The sequence below is a fragment of the Prionailurus bengalensis genome, chromosome D2 (genome assembly GCF_016509475.1).
Source record: "Prionailurus bengalensis isolate Pbe53 chromosome D2, Fcat_Pben_1.1_paternal_pri, whole genome shotgun sequence".
In the NCBI taxonomy this organism is placed as follows: Eukaryota; Metazoa; Chordata; class Mammalia; order Carnivora; family Felidae; genus Prionailurus; species Prionailurus bengalensis.
In genome coordinates, this window is record NC_057351.1 from 16,884,034 (window position 1) to 16,903,810 (window position 19,777).

General features: G+C 41.7%; 1 protein-coding gene across 3 annotated transcripts in view; it reads left to right on the forward strand.

Annotated features, from left to right (window-relative positions):
* EGLN1 (egl-9 family hypoxia inducible factor 1) overlaps nt 1-19,777 on the forward strand; it is a 58,129-nt gene that overhangs the window by 34,206 nt on the left and 4,146 nt on the right. Inside the window, exons 2-4 of one of the 3 annotated variants that reach the window (XM_043596310.1) lie at nt 13,515-13,634; nt 16,749-16,885; nt 19,528-19,595. In XM_043596310.1, the coding sequence (XP_043452245.1) occupies nt 13,515-13,634; nt 16,749-16,885; nt 19,528-19,595 (325 nt within the window). The remainder of the gene's footprint in view (nt 1-13,514; nt 13,635-16,748; nt 16,886-19,527; nt 19,596-19,777) is intronic. The other 2 variants (XM_043596311.1, XM_043596313.1) reach the window with 2 other exon arrangements.

The window sequence follows — 19,777 nt, forward strand, 5'->3', positions numbered from 1 at the left end:
AACAAGGGTTGGAGAGAAATCCTGGAGGTTGCTGGCAATATGCCTGAAAGTCTCTAGGTATAAAGGCTTACAGAACTTAACTTCTTAATACTTGTTGTAGAAATCTTGTGTTTTATTTAGATTCTTTTTCTAAACCGTTTACTAGGTATACTTGAACATTCTTTTTTTTTTTTTTTTTTTTTTTTTAAAGTAGGCTCCAAGCCCAACGTGGGGCTTGAGCTCACAACCCTGAGATCAAGAGTCGCATGCTCTACTGACTGAGCCAGCCAGGTGCCCCTACTTGGATGTCCCCCCCCACCTTTTTTTTTCCCTTAAAATAGTTTTAAATCTAAGTAATTTCTACACCTCATGTAGGGCTCGAACTCACAACCTTGAGATCAAGAGTTGCATGCTCCTCAGACTGAGCCAGCCAGGCATCCCCCGTATTTGAACATTCTTAAAAATAAGCTGTGCGTGGGCCCAAAATAAAGGCATATGGTACTGAATGAAAACCAGTCTGTAGTAGTAATTTAGTAACTTTCTTTGTGTATATGCATACATCTCTTTTGCCTGGCTAATTCGTATTCTTCTTCCAAGACCCATTTTTCAAGAAGCTTTCTTTGACCCCAGCTTCCCCTTCAGTGGACTAATACTCAGTGCCTGGCCTGGTCGTTTCGTTGGTTGTGTTGAAATGATTAGTTTTCCTTTCTGTTCCACTGGAATATAAGTTCTTTAAGACCAGGGACTGTCTTCCTAAAACTGTGCGTTATGCATGCCCCAACTGAACATGTTTGGAATGAAACCCCTGATCTCCCACATTCCCCCATACCCAGAGTCATCCTCTCATACCACATGTCAGTCTTTCTGGAAATCCTTTTGACTCATCCAATCATTTCTTAACCACCGTGGCCCAGATAGTCATTATACCTCACCTGATTTAGTTCAGTGGCCTTCTTAACCAGTCTTCGGCCTTTCACTCTGCCAGCCTTCAATCCATTCTGTACATCAGGGGTCAGTAAACATTTTCTGCAAAGGGCTGGCCAGATGGTGAACATATTAGGCTTGCTGGACCACACAGTCTCTGGCATAGCCTCCCAGATCTGCTGTTGTAACATGAAAACGGCCATTCAAAATGTAAACGAATGAGTGTTCCAATAAAACTTTACTTGCAAGAACAGGTAGTTAGCTGTAGTTTGCCAGTCCCTGCTCTACATGGCGGCCAGGCTACTCAGAACCCTCCAGTGGCTTAGTCTTTACAGTGGCCTCTATAAAGCTCGACGTGATTTGTGCTTCCAACCCTGTTTCTCTGATGTCATCTTCCATATCCCCTGCTTTGCTCTCCTCTCCAGCCACACTGACCCTCCTTTTCCTTAGACATGCTGGACACAGTGTGCATGGGATGCTCACTTCCTCATCTCTTAAAATGTTGTCAGATGTCAGCTTCTCAGAGAGGTTGACCTGACAACCCTATTGATAATGAGACCCCAGCATTGTGTTCCCCAGTCCCTACAGTGCTTCCCCAGTGTTGATCTTCTGACATGTATTACCCAAAGGTGGTCATTTCTTTGTTCTGTTCATTATTGTATCCCCAGGATCTAGAGCCATGCCTGGCATGGAATAGGTGCTTCGAAAATATTTGCTGAATGAACAAATAGTGGATATATTTTAAGTTGTGGGTTTTTTGTTTTTTGTTTTTGTTTTTTGTTTTTTTTTTTTAAGTAAATTCTTCTCCCAACATGGGGCTCAGACATACAACCCTGAGATCAAGAGTCACATGCCCCTCTGACTGAGCCAGCCACATGCCTTGGTTGTTGTTTTTTTTTTTTTTTTTTTTAATGAGTTCTTGTTTCTCTCTCACCACCACCAAATGCTGTTTCACATTTTTTATTTGATCTTCAGTTTTATTATTTATTTGTTTATTTATTTATTTAGAGAGTGCACATGAGCGGGGGAAGAGCAGAGAGAGAATCCCAAGCAGACTCTGTGCTGTCAGCACAGAGCCCAGCACGAAGCTCAAACCCACAAACTGCAAGATCATGACCTGAACCAAAATCAAGAGTTTAGACGCTTAACTGACTGAAGCACCTAAGCGTCTCTATTTTATTTTCTTTTAAGCAGGCTTCACACCTAGTGCAGGGCCTAACACGGGGCCTGAACTCACAACCCTGAGGTCAAGACCTTGATTTGGTTGTTTTGCTGCTGTTATTCAAAACTTGGCCACTTGCTAATCAGAATCCTGTGGAGTGCGTGTTTAAAATTCCAGGTTCCCAGGTCTCATTCTGTGCCTGCTAACTCATGATTTCAAGTGGAGGGTTGGGCAGCGTATGTTAAGAAGTACATCCAGTGATTCTTACTGAACATATTTGGCTACACTGGCTTACGAAACAAAGCTCCTGAGCAAGTCAGGAAGAACTTTCCTGATCCCTGCTCATCTTTTCTGCCCCATCATCTGCTCTGCACCACACAGTTCATCTCCCAAAGTGTTTACCCAGGTGCATTTCTCTTGGGATGCCCTGGTAGTTCTTTTTGTAGATACTCTGTTTCCTCTCCTCTGCTGGGAATTTCCCCTGACTCTAGAAACCGTGTACTTTTATCCTTCAAATTCTGCTCATTTGTCACTTTCTCCACAAAGTCTTTTCTGAGTCCCCATTCCCACGAGAGCATTCATGATCTTTGCTGCGTGGGTACCTTGTATAAGATTGTGTTTATCACACTGGCCTGGATGCTTTTGCATGTTTCCCTGTTGTGATTCATCTTGAATCGATTCAGTTATTTGGGTATTCGGTTCTTTTTTTGTTAATTTTGTTTAGTGTAAATATATATAAATATATAAGTATATTTTATACCTCTCTTTTCTAGTACTGTAGTCATTTCTGATATCTGCGCTAATAATTGCCTACCTTATGGATTTGAGATGAGGAAACTGGACTTAATCTCACTGGAGTAAGATTTTTTTTTTTTTTTAAGTTTATTTTGAGAGAGAGAGAGCCCATGCATCAGCGGGGGAAGGGCAGAGAGAAAAATCCAAAGCAGACTCCAAGCTAGTCAGTGCAGAGCCCCATAGGGGGCTCCATCTCAGGAAGTGCAAGATCACAACCTGAGCCAAAATCAAGAGTCAGATGATTAACCAACCAAGCCACCCAGGCGCCCCTAGAGGTTTTTTATTAGAAGCTTTCAGCATTAACCAATGATTGTGTATATCCAGTAATGGTTAACCCCTTGCTCCAGGACAAATATCAGGAACCTTCAGTCCATGCCCTCCAGTCCACTGAAATAAACACGCATTACACTCTGTGCTGAAATCATTTAAATAATGTTTTAAAATCGCAACTCTCTTGTAGACTCTGGAATTGAAGTTTTTCATTGGTGTCCCCATGCGGACTGCAGTGCCTGCTCAGGAGGCCTAGGGAAGTGCTGAGGCAGGTGTTTGTAATGTTAAACAGCTGAGTGTTTTGTTCTGTTTTTATTTTTCTTTTAATGCTAAATTGCATACTCTGCCAGGGAGTTCTGTTAATAACATAACAAGTTTACCATAGCTGTCTGAGTATGTATGTTACCACTGACCCCTCCTTGCATGGGCTGGAATGAAATCACATAACTCCCTCCCTGGGTGGGGATCAAGCTGAGGCTTGCCTGGGATCCCCAGCCTTCTTGCAGAGAGAGGTTGCTCTGTCCTCCTCCTCAAGTTTGCGGTTGGTTGGGGGACAGGGGCATTGTGGTTGAGTGGCATAAATACAGAGCCCTGCTTAGGAGCCTGGGGGAAGAGTTGTGCAGAGTTGGTGAGATTGTAGCCAAGGTTAGCAAATTATAGGTCTCTGTTCTGATGGCAGGGTTAGGCAGCTCAAATAGAAACTGCTTCACCAGATAGATTCCTAATTTATAAAGTATAACTTCACAATTCCTAAAAGGGAAATGGAGAGTTAGTAAGGCAGCATCAGTGTACAGCTCCAGATTGCTGGAGTAATCCAGTAATGCTGCCTACTGGGAGCATTGCCCTTCAGCAAGCCGATTTTTAAGTTATTGAAGTTTTTTTTCTCTTAGGATAGAATTAGGGCCCAGGAAGGAAAGTAGTGTGTGTGGTGTTAAACAGTCCGTCATTCCTGAGCCACGTGGGGAGTAATTTGGAACAATGCTATTTATTATCTTTGCTTTTGTTCCCTGCATTTTTCACATTCCTATGAATATAGTCAGAAAGTCTCTGGGACTTTTTAAAACTTCAGTTTATGTTAATAATACGGCCATACTCTGCCTTTGTGCACAAATAATAACTACTTTGTATTAAAATATTCTGTAGGAGCACAGTAAAAATGTTGAAATTGTCCTGTCATGTGGCAGAAGGCTAGTAGTAGCTAATGAACTCCTAAAGTTCAGTAGAGAAAGGATAACCGCCTGATAGGAAAGCGAGTAAACGATGTGAGTGAGCAGTTAACAAAAGAAGAATTTAATGGCCAATAAAAATATGGAAAATGTTTGCTTTCACAAATTGAGATGTAATTAAAATATTAATATACATGTTTACCTGTATATTGAGCAGTTTTTAAAAGAATAAAATCCGGTAGCCAGGATTGGCAAATGAGTAGGAGGATGTATATACTCTCAACAGAGCTGATGGGGGTGGAAGCTAATATAACCATCCTGGAGAACATTCTGGCAATAACAAATTTTTAAAGGCTTATAATTTCACTCTTAGGAGTTTAATTTTAGTAAACTATTGAGGATGTTTACAATGACAGAGCTCCAGAACTGTTGTTGATCCCAATATTGTTTATAATAGCAAGAAACTTTAAAAAAATTTTTTTTAATGTTTATTTATTTTTGAGAGAGAGAGAGAGAGACATGGAGCATCAGCGGAGGAGGGGCAGAGAGAGAGGGGAAACACAGAATCCGAAGCAGGCTCCAGGCTCTGAGCTGTCAGCACAGAGCCTGATGTGGGGCTTGAACTCGTGAATCACGAGATCATGACCTGAGCCGAAGTCGGATGCTTCACCGATTGAGCCACCCGGGCAACCCAATAATAGTAAAAACCTCTTAAAACATTTTAAAGAAACAACCTAAATGCCCCTATCAATCCCATTTTGTAGTATGTGTTTATCATGTACAATTAGTCAATGAATAATTAGTCAAAAAAAATCAGTCATAAATCATTTACAGTTATCAGCCTTTGCCTGGTTATTTAACTGTTTTTGCTGTGATCAGGAAAGCAGTTTAATGAGCTTTTATTCCAGATGAGTTTATGCCATACGAATCTGTGCTTTGTTTTCTTCTCTCCCTACACTCTCTTCCTTGGCAATGTCTGTAGCCACACGGCTTCAGCCCCTGTGAAGAGGCCGCCTAAGTCTGCATCTCCAGCCCTGACTCTTTTTGGAGTTCCAGACTTGCATTTCCAACTGCCTTTTGAACATCTCCGCCTGGATGGCCCATCAGCATGGCAAACTCAGTATGTCCAAAAAAGGAACCGGCCTCTCCCAAGCCCATGCTCCCTGCTTCTGTTCATGGTCTGTTAATCTCAACCAGACACAGACCCTCATAAGCCATCTTTGGTTCAGCCGTGTCTCCCCCGCCCACCGTCTGTGAAAACCTTACCAAGTCCTTTCCCTTTTTCCTGGCCAGGATTCCTCCCCATTGTGCCCAGCCCTGGCTCCCTCTTTTCCACCCTCCCCAGAGACCCTCCTCCACATCACACCGTTTTTTTCCTTTCTTGATGTGTTGCAGTTCTGCGTGTTTCAGTGTGTTCCGACCGGTCTTCTCAGTGTTCCGTTTATTTCCTGCTCCCTTGAATGAATCCATCTTACATTCAACTTGCCGTGTTCTGATTATGTTGCTCCCTTGCCCAGGATGCTGGCTCTCCTCTACCTGTGGAGTAAGAAGGTGCTCAAGTTTGTCTGCAGTCTGGCCCCTCTTACCTCTTCGGGGTTCTTCCCCCTTCTCAAGAACTCGGTGCGCTAGCAAATCTGAACGTTCCCTGTCACCAAACGTGTTCTGTTATTCTCCCGTGATTAAAACTGTCCTTGTGAAATTCATTCTGTTGGAAGTACCCACTTTCCACCTTACAGATTTCCTTTTTAAGCTTAGTTCGTATACGACTTCTCCCATAAACTCTGCCATGATCTGCCATAACACTTTCCCAGGACCTCCTTTTCCATTCCTGTCTTCCTCTTTAGAATTAGTTGAGTTTCAGTAAATGTTGATCTTCTGAAAGGTCTTTATTTCCCCATGTGGACTGGAGGCTTTTGTACCAAGAGAAAAACTGGCCTTGTTCGTACTGCCCAACCCTGTTTTTCAGTGCTAGTTTCGTTTTTGCCATGACATGGATTTGCAAAATTTGCCTCCCAAAACGTAAAGTCTGGGTTTACTTATGGTGAGATATTTATTTATAACATTAAGCTTAGCAAATAGGAGATTAAAAACGTTAATGCACGTAGATTGCCTTCTTTCATTACCCCCTCCCTCCGTAGTAGTTAAAGCAGTGAACAAAATTCATGACTTTCTGTAAAGTTTTTAGTGGTATTTTTTTTGGAAATGAGATTTACCTAAACCGGTGTAATTGAAGTCTGCAGTTTTAAAATTAGGTTATTCTTACAGTATGTGCTCTTCAGTTCTTTTGATGACCAATTATTTTCCCCCATATTTGAATTAGATGTATATAACCACAGAGGTAGCAATGATGGGGCCGGGGTGTGCTTTCAGAATGGATGGGGAAGAGACTTAAAAGGTAAGGTGTCCTATAGAGCTGGAAAACATCTGTACGTCTGAGAGTTGAGCATTATGCGAGAGTCTGTGGCATATAGCAGGCGGGAGAATCACATAGGAGCCTGTGTTACCGATCCCGTCTGAACCCCTCAGACTGAACACAAGCCTCACTGGGGCCAAGAATTGAAGAACACAGTAGGCGGAGTGATTTTTTCCCTCCAGATTGCCTCAATTTATGTCCCACCTCCACCGCTGAGAGCCTTTGGCAAGATTTTTATTCTCCTTGTAGTTCAATTTTCTAACCTCTAAAAATGGAGAGATTAATTGTACCTTCCTCATAAATTTGCTGTGAAATCTAAAGGAGATCGTCCACACCTGGCTTGCAGGCAGGGCCCGCTAGTGTTAGCTGTCAGCATGGACAAAGGGCAGAGGGCTGTGTACCCTTAGGCGGTACATTGTAATAGGATAGATTTTCAGAGCATGAACAGTTTCCCTTCATCCAGGGAAAATAGTACTTTGATAGCCCGTAAAATTTTAGTTCTCTTAGCTTCGTTTTTTTTCTTTTGTTTTTTGAAGATTTTGTTTTTAAGTGCTCTTTATGCCCAACTCAGGACTTGAACTTACAACCCCGATATCAAGAATTGCGTGCTCTGGGGCGCCTGGGTGGCGCAGTCGGTTAAGCGTCCGACTTCAGCCAGGTCACGATCTCGCGGTCCGGGAGTTCGAGCCCCGCGTCGGGCTCTGGGCTGATGGCTCAGAGCCTGGAGCCTGTTTCCGATTCTGTGTCTCCCTCTCTCTCTGCCCCTCCCCCGTTCATGCTCTGTCTCTCTCTGTCCCAAAAATAAATAAACGTTGAAAAAAAAATTTTTTTTTAAATAAAATAAAAAAGAATTGTGTGCTCTACCGACTGAGCCAGTCAGGCACCCCTAGTTCTCTTAGCTTTGAATCCATGTTTTAAAATAATTCTGTTCAAAAAGGAAAAATTTTTTTAAAGTTTCCTGGTTCAACTTCATATTGAATACAAGTCTTCCAATGCCAGAAATAAATGTCTTCAGATTCCAAAGAGGTATCACAAACCTCTTCCTTCCTTTTATTCTCAGAGTGAAAAACAAATTTATGGTGTTTCTTATCTTAAGAACATCCTCAATCATGTATATTTTCATATCAAAAAGGAAAAAATAGTATTTAATTGTTTTGCTTATGTTTAAATAGGCTTTTCCCAGTGGGAAATTGAAATATTTAAAGCTGGCATCTCAAAGACATGGCAGATTAGGATCATACCTCAGAATTGTAAATGAGCATTTGCATTGTTTGTCTCCCCCCCCCCCCCCCCCCCCCCCCCCCGCCCAAATGCCTAGATTCTTCTGCTATCCTCATCCCCAAACCTTAGAGGAGTGCAGGGTCAAGTCTAGTCCTGCTTCTCCTGGGAAAGGACAGAGGACAACCAGGGAATATCACTTCAATCCCTGATAAGCCTCATTTTGAGTTTTCTTGATAGACTTTAATGCATTTCCTTATCCTTAGAACTAGTACATCTAACATAAATCTGTTGGAACAGTTTTATCTTTTACAGATGTGACTTGGTCCGTTCAGACTGCCATAACAACAGCAACAACAACAGCAAAACCAGATTGGGTAGTTTTTAAACCACAGAAATCTATTTCACAGTCCTGGAGGCTGAAAAGTCCCAGATCAAGGTGACCAGCAGGGCCTAGTGAGGGCCTTCTTCCTGGTTCATGGCCAGCTACTTTGCACTGTCTTCACATTGGTCAGAAGGGGCAGGGATCCCCCCAGAGTCACTGTTATAAGGCACTAATCCTATTCCTGAGGGCTCCACCCTCATTACCTCTAAGCACCTCCCAAAGGCTCCTCCTGTTACCGTCATCTTTGGGGGTTAGGATTTCAACATGAATCTGGGGTGAACAGACATTCAGACCAAAGCAGTGTGCTTTATCTTAGAATAATCTTTCATATAAATCCTAGAATAAAAAAGCTGCCTTCTTAAAAGCTTTCCCAGTGGTCATACCCACCCAAGGACCACAGTGGCCCACCGCTGCTTCCCTTTCATGTCCTACTTCCTCTGCGTAACTTTCAAGATTTCATCCTGTTTCCACCAAATGAACTTCACCATTTAAGTAGTCAAGTAGTGGAGCAGATCAATAAAATACCCCACAGTCACTTAACTGCTGTATTTGTTATGCTCTTACACTCTGCTTTTCTTCCTGTCACCTTTTCAGATCACATCTGTCCTTCAAAGATAAGCTTCAGTCTTAGTGTAGCTCAAAGCCTCATCCCCTCACTTTACTTTATCCTACACAAATGCTTCCTTTTTTCAGGATTCTTTTTCTGTTTATTATTTATACGACTCAGTTTGTTTTGTGTGTGCCTATTTTTTTTTTCTTTGCAGTTAAGTCCTTTGAGACCGCTACCATAGCAGCCCTTTTTGTAGTTGCAATATGGTAGGTGTGCCATAAATAACATTTTTTTAATTCTTTTTTTAAAGTTTTTGTTTAAATTCCAATCAGTGCCATAAATATTTTTTAAGGCTGCTGATGACATGTAGATTAGAATGAGTGGCTATTAGTTGCTTTACCAACTGATTCATAGAAAAAAAAGTGAGTTTACTAAAAGTATTATGAATAAGAACATGTTAGGTGCATATTGAAAGCAAACAAAACAAGAACAGCAACATCAGAGTCTTTTTTACACAAATATATATAAAATGCACTAGGAAAACAAAAGTACCAATTAAGAAATAGAGCATGAATATCATTTCAAAACTGGAAGAACTGGAAAAGCTATGTTACTTTTGAGGAACTTTATTCATTCATTTATTTATTGAGAGAGAGTGAGCAGGGAAGGGGCAGAGAGAGGAAGAGAGAGAATCCCAAGCAGGTTCCAGTGCAGAGCCCACCTTTGGGACTTGATGCCACAACCCTGGGATCATGCCTTTGCCGAAATCAAGAGTCAGACGGTCAACTGACCGAGCCACCCCGGTGCTCCATATTTAAGGAACTTTAAATTTTGATAATTCAGATCTTTTAGGATAACTTTGTTTAAATATGAATACTGGCTGAAGACAGTTGTAGCTGCCAGATTTCATGAGATTAGAAAAATACCTTTTTTTACAGTTTTTAAGTTTTTATTTTGATTCCAGTTAACATACGGGGGTTATGTTAGTTTCATGTGTACAATGTAGCAATTCACCAATTCTACACATCTCCCTGTGCTCATCAAGACAAGTGCCCTTCTTAATCCCGAGCCCTAGAGAAATACCTTTTTGTGTTTTCTACAGTCCAAATGAGAGGAGTCTTGGTACGTGCGTCAGTTACTAAATGCACTGTCCCCATATCAGTATTTGAATGAATTCATCCAGACCTTTGCAGGTTTCCTACAGGGTTTCTCTTTCCCCAGAACCTTTAGGAGTGCCCCCCCCCCCCCGCCCCCGCCCCCGCCCAGCTCACAGGTTTCCTGTGACAGTCTGGTTTTTCTGGGTATGCTTAGGCTCTGCCCTCCTAGTGTCTGCCTGCAGGGATGTGCTCTGGGGACTCACTCCTGGCCTTGCTTCCTCAGTTGCAAACCAGCATGTGGGGAAATGCTGCCCCTAGTTGAAGGTTGGGGCAGAACCGCCTACTTTGGTCTCTTCTCATTTCTTTTTTTTTTTTTAATTTTTTTTTTTTAACGTTTATTTATTTTTGAGACAGAGACAGAGCATGAATGGGGGAGGGTCACAGAGAGAGGGAGACACAGAATCTGAAACAGGCTCCAGGCTCTGAGCTGTCGGCACAGAGCCCGACGCAGGGCTCGAACCCACGGACCGTGAGATCATGACCTGAGCTGAAGTCGGACGCTTAACCGACCGAGCCACCCAGGCGCCCAGGTCTCTTCTCATTTCAGTGCCTCCCCCCCATCCTCCCCACTCACTTCCCCTCCTCCACCCCCCCTTCCCTTACCTCTACATAACCCCAGGATTCCAAGGAAAGCAGTTTAGAAGTGACCAGTACAAACAGATCCCACGTCGAGCCATAATCCCGCTGTGCAGTTTTGTTCTGCTCTGGCGTGTCTGGCTCATCCTGACCATTGCTGAGAAACTTCTTTCCCCTTTTTAATAAAAACCGCTCTTTCACCTAGTATTTCCATTTTGGGGAAGACTTAACTCCATTCATCCGATGATATAGGTGGAGAACCTTGAAGTCATCCTTGGCTCTTCCCGATTTCCACTTCTGCTTTGTTAGCAAATCACCTTGCTTTTCTGCCTTCAGAGTATGCCCCACTCTGCCCGCCTGGGCAGCCTCCTTTTCTGTTTCTCTGCTAGAAACTACAGCGGCCAGCTAGCTGGCCGCCTTTGTTTTCTCACTCTTTCTTCCCCGCAGCCTCATGTAGCGGTTCGGTACGTGGATTCCAAACCACATTGCCTGCAGTATACCTGGCTCTACTGTCACATGACCCTGAGTGTGTTAGACTTTCTGGGACTCCGTTTCCCTCACAGTTAAATGAAGACCAGGATAATGATACTTTTTACCTCGTGTGGTTGTATCAGAGGAGTTCTTACACACAAATCTCTTAGAATAGTGTGGGCAGATGGTCAGCATCTGGCAAACGTCAGCTAGTAGGTGATACTGAGGTTATTGCAGTTGCCATGTTTTATGCATCCAGAACTGAAACCGACCTTCTTGAAACATTGATCAGATATGTTTCCATTGGCTTTGTGTCCCTTTTAGAGCAGTATCCGAAGTCGTTACCATGGCTTGCTGAACCCTTCCTAATTTGCCCGTGCTCACTCTAGTCCAGCTGGCCTGCGATGGTTTTCCACTTGGCCCAGCCATTTCGGCCTTTGCTCTCATTTTCCCTCAGCCACAGTGCTCACCCACAGATATTTGCACAACCTGCCACTCCCTTCATTTTAGTCTCTGCTCAGATGTGAGCTCCTCAGAGAGGTCTTCCTTGATTTCTGTTCTAGAAATCATCCTGTTTTCTGTGTCCTTCAACCTTATGAAAAGATAACTACCTAACATTATATGTTTGTTTATTGGTTATTTATTCACTACACTAAGTTCCATAATAAATGAAAACAAGGGACTCTGTTTTGTTCATCATTGTAGCCCCTCCCTACCAAGGCCTTTCAGGTACATAGTTGATGCTCAGGGGGTGTTTGCTATGGGATGGATGGGGTGGGGTGGTGGGTGGATGAACAAAGAAAGATTTTCCCCTTTGTTCTTTGCTCAAGATATGCTCAGGTTACCAGATAGCTGGAGAGGCCTCAGTGAACTTTTTTTAAGATGAGATCACTTTAGAGAAGACTTCAGGTTGGGTGTTTTGGTTTTGTTTTAAGTTTTATTTATTTTGTGAGAGAGAGTGTGTGCACACACTCGCAGGGGGGACCAGAGAGAGAGAATCACAAGCAGTCTTCCCGCTATCATCATGGAGCCTGCCTGACATGGGGCTTGATCTCACAAACCATGAGATCGTGACCTGAACCGAAACCAAGAGTCGGACGCTTAACTGACCAAGTCCCGCAGGTACCCTGAATTGGTACCTTCTTATACTACTGTTCAAGGTCTGCTACACATGCCTTTCCTAGCTGCTAGTGACAAGGAAATTATTTGGGTTTATTCAATCCACTGAGCTCATGCTGTTCTGCCTGTTACTACCAACCTCAAGTCCCAAGAGAAAGCATGTAAGTCTATCTGGAATCAGAAAAAATAGAGACTTATGGAATGTTTACCAAGAATTCTGCTTCTGAAAGAGCTGTAGGTCCAGGCTGTTTATGAAAATGTGATTTTTTTTTTTTTAAGCCTTCAGGTTTAAAATGCTTCCTAGTCTCTCAGAGATGGAACACTGAGTTACTTATTCACTAATCAGTTGAATATGAATTTTAAAAATTAGCATTTGCCATTTATCCTTTAAATAATGATGTAACTTAATTAGTGTGTAATAACTTTATACTAATTCATTGACATTAATACTGACCCTATTAAAAAAAAAAAATACTGACCCTATTGACTTCAATCCATGAAGAGATTGGAGAAGTGAAGGATTTCGGGAATAAGTGGTGACCATCTTTATTTTTGTTTTTTGCATAATTCCTGAGGTTTTTTGTTTTTAATCACTCTTTCTAATTTCAGCTGGTTACTATGTACTACGGTCGTAGAACCTATGAGTTCTTTTAGTGCTTCCTATTTTAGACCTCTCTTCACCTTCGTGTTTATTAACCCAACGGTCTTCTGAACTATATCTTGTTATAATCTGAGTGAAAAAACGACTTTCTTTCTGGTTTGAGGAGGAGTGAGTCACGTGCTAATTTTACACTTAGCCTTTTTTTTTTTTTTTAAAGTCACTGACAAATGAGTTAATGTTTGGAGTTGAACTAAATTCAGAGACAGTGTCAGATTGGGTGTTTCGCCGTCGGACAGTAATAATGTAGGTGTTCTTTGGTTGAGCTCAGGGATGATAGTCTCCCCTGGAGCAGAACAAAGACTCACTTGATCTTGATTATCAGTACGAATGAAGGTGAAAGTAGTTCCTGAATCCTTCTGACCTTTGGGGTTTTAAGCAAGGGCACATGGCTTGTAACAGCCAAGTGATACTCTCTGATTCTTCGATGTCAGTTCTTCCCTTCACCGTGAAGCAGATTTCCCCAGGCTTTGGATTACTCACCAACCTACCTTTGTAGTCTTTGTGTCAACGTAGAATATCTTCGCCTTTTCTTACCTACAAAATACGGTTTTTGTTTAGGAGAATGTAAGTGTAAAAGTAGTCCCAAATCAGAGATTTCTTTTATAAAATGTTTTCCTTTTTATTCATGTATGTATAGATTTTTAAAACCATCATCGTTATTATTACAGGCTATGGTTGCTTGTTATCCAGGCAACGGAACGGGTTATGTACGTCACGTTGATAATCCAAATGGAGATGGAAGATGTGTGACGTGTATATATTATCTTAATAAAGACTGGGATGCCAAGGTATGCAGCTTGCTTGACCGTTCTTTTTTTTTTTTTTTTTTTTTTCTCATAGGTATTAAGACTCAGATTCCTCTTAGGTGAGACTGTCTTTCACACATGGAATAGTCTAAAATTTCTTAGATTTGTTTCAGTCTTGGGTATTAGGAGTGGCTCTTTGTAAGTGAAATCTAATAATATGTCTCAAAAAGTGGATTCCCTTGTTTTCAGATATTAGAGCATTCATCCAAATGTAACATTTTGTTGTTGTTGTTGTTTTTTCTCTTTTAAGTAAGCTCTACTCCCAACGGGGGGCTCGAACTCATGACCCCGGGATCAAGAGTCGCATGCTCTACTGATGGAGCCAGCCAGGTGCCCCCCCAAATTTAACTGATACCAAAATGTATTTAATTAAAATATATACGTTTTAGTGGCTTTTATAAAAAACATTTCTGAGAACACTTGTTTTATAACGGCTTTTGAGGGAGATTATATATAAATAATTATTATGGGTTATTTCCTACTTCTTCTTGTTGCAGAGATACTGTCTGGCATTGGGTTATTGAATTGAATATTGGAGGCAGGATTCCTTCTCTCCTGATTATGGAAAAACTAGAAGTTTATCAGTGCTGACAAATCCTGTAAAACCTACTAGAGTTTACAGTACATTTTCTCTTGTTTTAAATATTTATTTCCTTATATTAGCCTGAGTTTCACTTGAGTTTAAATGATTGAAACCTCAGAAGTATGTCATGCTTTGTTACTGCTTTGTAGGTTGTTTAAACTAATTTTGGGTTGATTTTTTAAAATCTATATTTACTTTTATTGAAGCAAAATATTCAAATAGAAAAATGAACACACTGTATGTAATAGCTCTGTGGATTTTCAGAGGGAACACACCTGTATAGCCAGGGTAATTTTTTTTTAATGTTTCTTCATTTTTGAGAGAGAGAGAGAGAGAGAGAGAGAGAGAGAGTGTGTGTGTGTGTGTGTGCGTGTGTGTGTGTGTGTGTGTGTGTGTGTGTGAGCGGGGGAAGGGCAGAGAGAGAGGGAGACAGAATCTGAAGCAAGCTCCAGGCTCTGAGCTGTCAGCACTGAGTCTGACATGGGCCTCGAACTCACGACCCATGAGATCATGACCTGAGTTGAAGTCGGATGCTTAACTGACTGAGCCACCCAAGTGCCCCAGTAATTTTTAAAAATCAAATAACCTTTAAACACTTCCCTCCCACAAACAAACATATACACAGAAATGGAAAGCACCAAGTCTTAATTATGTAAAAACCTAGTCCTATCCTAAATCATACCCTAAAACCTAAGGCATGCTCACAGTGTTGTTCTAGTAATCTTTCTGTGTTATACTAATTTAAAGATTTTCCTCTGGTTTTGCCCAAGTTCAAAATGAAGGTAAGTTTTACTACTAAGTAGATGTTGAGGCATTACAACGTGCATGGTTTTTCTATTACAGCTTTCAAAGTTTAAAAGAAAGAAATTTGGTCATTCACCTTGAGCCCAACATACAAAACAGATTGATGTAACTTCGGTTAAAACTTAAAAAATATTTCTCCCCAATTCTGTGAATATCTTGACAGCTAGAAATATGTTTGAACAACTCCTAACTTCTGTATTTTGTTAGGTTTTTTTAGGCTGCTCTCCTTTTAATTTTGATATGACCTAGCCAAGGTCATTAATACGTAGTTTCTAAATTAGTACGTAAGAAGAAAAAGTCATTAGGATTTTTGTATATAGATCTAAAAGCTTCCATTGCAAGATTACACTGAGTATGTACAGCATGCCAGACATCATTCTGGATGCTGGAAATAGACCAGAAATAGAAATAACCCTCATGGAGCTTGGAATCTAGTGGAGGGAACAGATGAGTACATTAACAATTGCTTATGCCCAGTGCAGGATAGATTGCTGTGGGACCACGTAGGGGGCCACCTAATTCAGGGTTCAGGGAAGGTTTCCCACAGGGGGATTGGAAGCTTTAATTACCTGTTTTCAAATATTTTCAGCAGATCACCTGTGATATTCCCAGTGACTCCAGTCAAAGGGCAAGGGGAAGAAAGGATATGTTCTTGGTCATAGTCTAGAGATTCTTTAGATGTTTGCATGAGTGCCACGGGAATCCATCTGAAGAGAGCCTGAGGAAGGCAGGCCAGGGTACACAGTAGCTCAAATTTAACTTAAGGATGAGCCTGATAAACAGCTTGTCTACAGATTCTGGGCATAGGCTCAACCTCCTTGATGTCTTGATTAAGTATGAGTTCCTTTCAGTTTTAGAATCTACGTGCTTAGGAGTTCAGTTCTTCAAGGGTAAAGAGCTACTCAGTTGGGTGGGTTTTGCCTCACTTTAATTCCCCCCAGATTGTAAGTACCACAAGGACAGCATGTGTGCACTGTTCCCTCCTCTGTCCTGAGGGCCCGGCACAGGTCCCAGAACAGTAGACACTCGGTTGGTATGGGAATAAATAGGTGAGTCCATCTGATTCCAGATAGAGAAGGATGTGTATTTGGGTGAATAGTAATTATCCTTTCTGGATGGAATCCAGTGCTGTAAGCAGCTAGCCGTCAATGTGTGAGGCCCAGTCTTGCAAGGGAGAGCCCCCATTTCTAATAAAATGACCGCAGTGATGATCATAAATGAGGACACTTTCTACTGATAGTTTGAATTCCTTAAGTAAGAGCCATTAAATATGTGACTGTCCTGTTAATTACTGTTGAATGTTAAAACACAGTAAGCCCTTTATTCGACATACTTAACCATTTATAGTAATTGAAACGGACACATTTTTAAAGAATAGGCTAATTAAGCATATCATTAGCATACCTAAATCAGAAAGGTGTAATGACTAGTTTTTAAAACTTCGAAGTGTCATGTTTAAGCCTTTTGAATTCAGAATATTCATCTGTTTCACCAAATATTTACAAAAAAGTCCCTAAAAAAATGAATTTTTCCTCATATCACTGCATGTACTTGGAATCTCAGCTCCTTTTCATACCTTGTTAATTGGAATGTATTTGTGAATAATCCAGTTAAGAATTTTGATTCTGAAATGATCTCCCCCGCCCCCCATCAATTTAATTTTATAGTATTCTTACTCTCATACTCAAATATTTGGCTCTTTTCCTTAGGTAAGTGGAGGTATACTTCGAATTTTTCCAGAAGGCAAAGCCCAGTTTGCTGACATTGAACCCAAATTTGATAGACTGCTGTTTTTCTGGTCTGACCGTCGCAACCCTCATGAAGTACAACCAGCATATGCTACAAGGTAGTATTCCTTTTAAGAAAAATTTGGAAAAGACTGTGGTAGAAGAGGAGGGGATAGATAGGATATACTTGAAAGTTTTCTATTTTCCTGTTCTCGAGTAATCTTTATCATAATGCTTCAGTCATAACTTTTAATTTGGATAATTTTATATGACTTATTCCCAGTTCAGTGCCAAGCGTTTGTGACTTTCTTTGCACAGCCACTTATGTTTAGGCTAAGAAATGGAAATACAGGCCATCTGTCTCCAGTCCTGTCTCCTTGTCTTATGCATCTCTAACTACTATCCATTCTGCAATTCTGTGATAGTCATTTGGGGGATAGAAGGATTCTACAGAGAAGGAAAAAGGCAGTTTTTTAAAAGAGAGTGAGGGAGGAAAAAGAGGGATAATGTAGAAAAATTTTACAAAACAGAAAAATCAGAAGCACTCAGAGAGTAGAAGTGAGGAGGAAAAAGTTGCCATGTGTGGGAGTTCACGTTAGCCAAGAAACTCTTCAGCTTTAATAATAAGCATCTGTGAGCCTTATTATATATTCTTTCTGCCATTTTCCTACATTGAAATGTTAAGAGTATTAAAATGGAAGATGTTGCGGACCTCATTATAAATATTTATAGAAAAATAGCACTGTTTTTCAGATACCCACTTTTCAATACAGAAGGGACCTTGAGCATCATGGTAATGAATTACCGGCATTCAGTGGGTAGGTGGGGGCAGAGGAGGCCTAGCCTCAGATACAACAGGAGAAGAGCGGGCTTTACCCGGTGATGCTAGGCGTGGGCCAGCCCCAGTGCGGCTCCAATTCCAAAGACTTTGTTGTCATCTCTCTTTTTCCTTCTTTGCATTTTTTTTGTTTGAAGTAATCCCTATACCCAGCGACCTCCAAGGTCAACAGTTGCATGTTCTACCGACTAAGCCAGCCAGGTGCCCCTCTTTTCTTCCTTCTGAGCTGTGTTGCCTTTAACCCTGATTCACACAGCTGGTAGCAAGCCTAGTAGTTTGTGGTAAGAGATCCTAAGAAGCCACAGATGGAAACCAGGGGGGATCCTGTCCCATCAGATGATGTGCCTGTCCTGACTCTCCCATCTCTCCTGCTGGCACCCGGTGCCCGTCTCTGCTCCTGCTGCTTCTTTAAAACCCCTTTGACCTAGAAACGGCTTCATAGACCTTCCTTTTTATGGAATCTTGAGTATGGTCTGCTTGTATCGTTTCTAGATAAAGAGAGAGTGGACATTTTTAGGTAGTAAATGCCAAACAGCTGTGGAGAGTAGATGCTACAGGACGTTGGAAGAGGGAGAGAGTGGCATTAATTGGAAAAGATGGACTAGATGAGCCAGGTGTCACAGTGAAGAGAGGAGCTCAGCTGGGCCCAGAATGACCAGAAGCGCAGAGTTAATGTGAGGAGAAGGACTCTTGAGTAGGTTGATGGGAGATCAGGGCAGAAGAATAGAATGGCGTGTGAGTTTCCAGCTGTGTTCCGGTGAGGACTACGGGCTAGAGAAGGGGTTGATCCAGATGGGAGGACTCCGATTACTAAGTAACTGAAAATTTGGGGCAATATCTGTGCACCTTTCCCATTGCCAAGGCTACTGGGGAAACCTAGAAGAGGCTACATGGTTAGAAGGGTGCTGGAGCTCTGGAAGGAGCAGAATCTGGAAGTCAGGAGGCCTCATTTTGACCTCCTTGTTGTCACTCAGCAGCTGAGTGATCTGTGAACCTCACTTTGCCCAGTTGTCCAGACTCTGACTCTCCTCTGCCTTTGATGCCTTCCTTGAGACGCCTACATGATTCAGTTCTCATTCAGTTCACATTCATGGGCTCTTCATCTGATCCGTGTTGCTCCCCCACCAGGGAGCCCTGGCCAGAATCTGCATGATGGTTTCACTGTTGTGTTCTAAGGAATTAACCATTTATAGGGTGTTTTTACTTCCTTGTGTGTGTGTGTGTGTGCACTTTCCCCATTATTGGTACCAGAAGCTGCAACTGTGCTCTGTAGTATTTGATAAACCAGAGATTCTTCCTTTATTTGTGGAATGAGCTCTTCCAATTAAGTGAAGTTTTCAGAGGAATGGAGTTTAGCTAAATAAACTTGAAATGTTAAAACAGAGTGTGTTTTGGTAAAAATCCTGAAAACTCTTAGCATAATTTGAAGTCTTTCTTGATGGCTCCAGGTTATAAACTTGTAAACGTCCCTCAGTCTTTGCGGTAATTCAGCGACGTCCTCAGAAGCGGTTCAAACTGTTAGCCCTCCTCCTCTCCACAGGACCCCAGCCTGGGGTTCTGTTCTGCGGAACTTAATGCTATTGATAGTGTGCTTTTTCTGTAACAGCCAGTTCTTTTACCTTCTTATTGTCTGTTTCCGATCTACTATGGGCTTGCAAAACAGATAATCAAGCAGGTTAAGTAGGTGGTAAGAACATCATAAAAACTCATCAACTTGGCAACATCACTGTTAGGTGCTCTTGCCCCTCTGCTATACTCTTGAGCATTGAGCTTCCTGGAGAGGTGGGTTGTTATCCTCTGAGATCATTCAATTTAGGCATTACTTTGGCATTACACGTTTTAATAGGCTGTTGGAAGAGCTTACCACTTTTTTTCTTCCCCCCGGTGTGATCATTCTTAACCCTATTCTAAATTTTCTTGTAGGTACGCAATAACTGTTTGGTATTTTGATGCAGATGAGAGAGCACGAGCTAAAGTAAAATATCTAACAGGTAAACATTATTTGGGGCCAGGGTCTACTGCAGGGAAAGCGCCCGCAGTCAGGCGGTGCTGTCCGTGAGTGTGAGCGCAGACACAGCCTTTATTAATACCACAAAGACTTGCTCCTTGTTTCTGTCAGATTCCTTAATTCCTTTAGGTAAAAGAGGACTTCTCTGAAGCTCTCTTCGTTGTT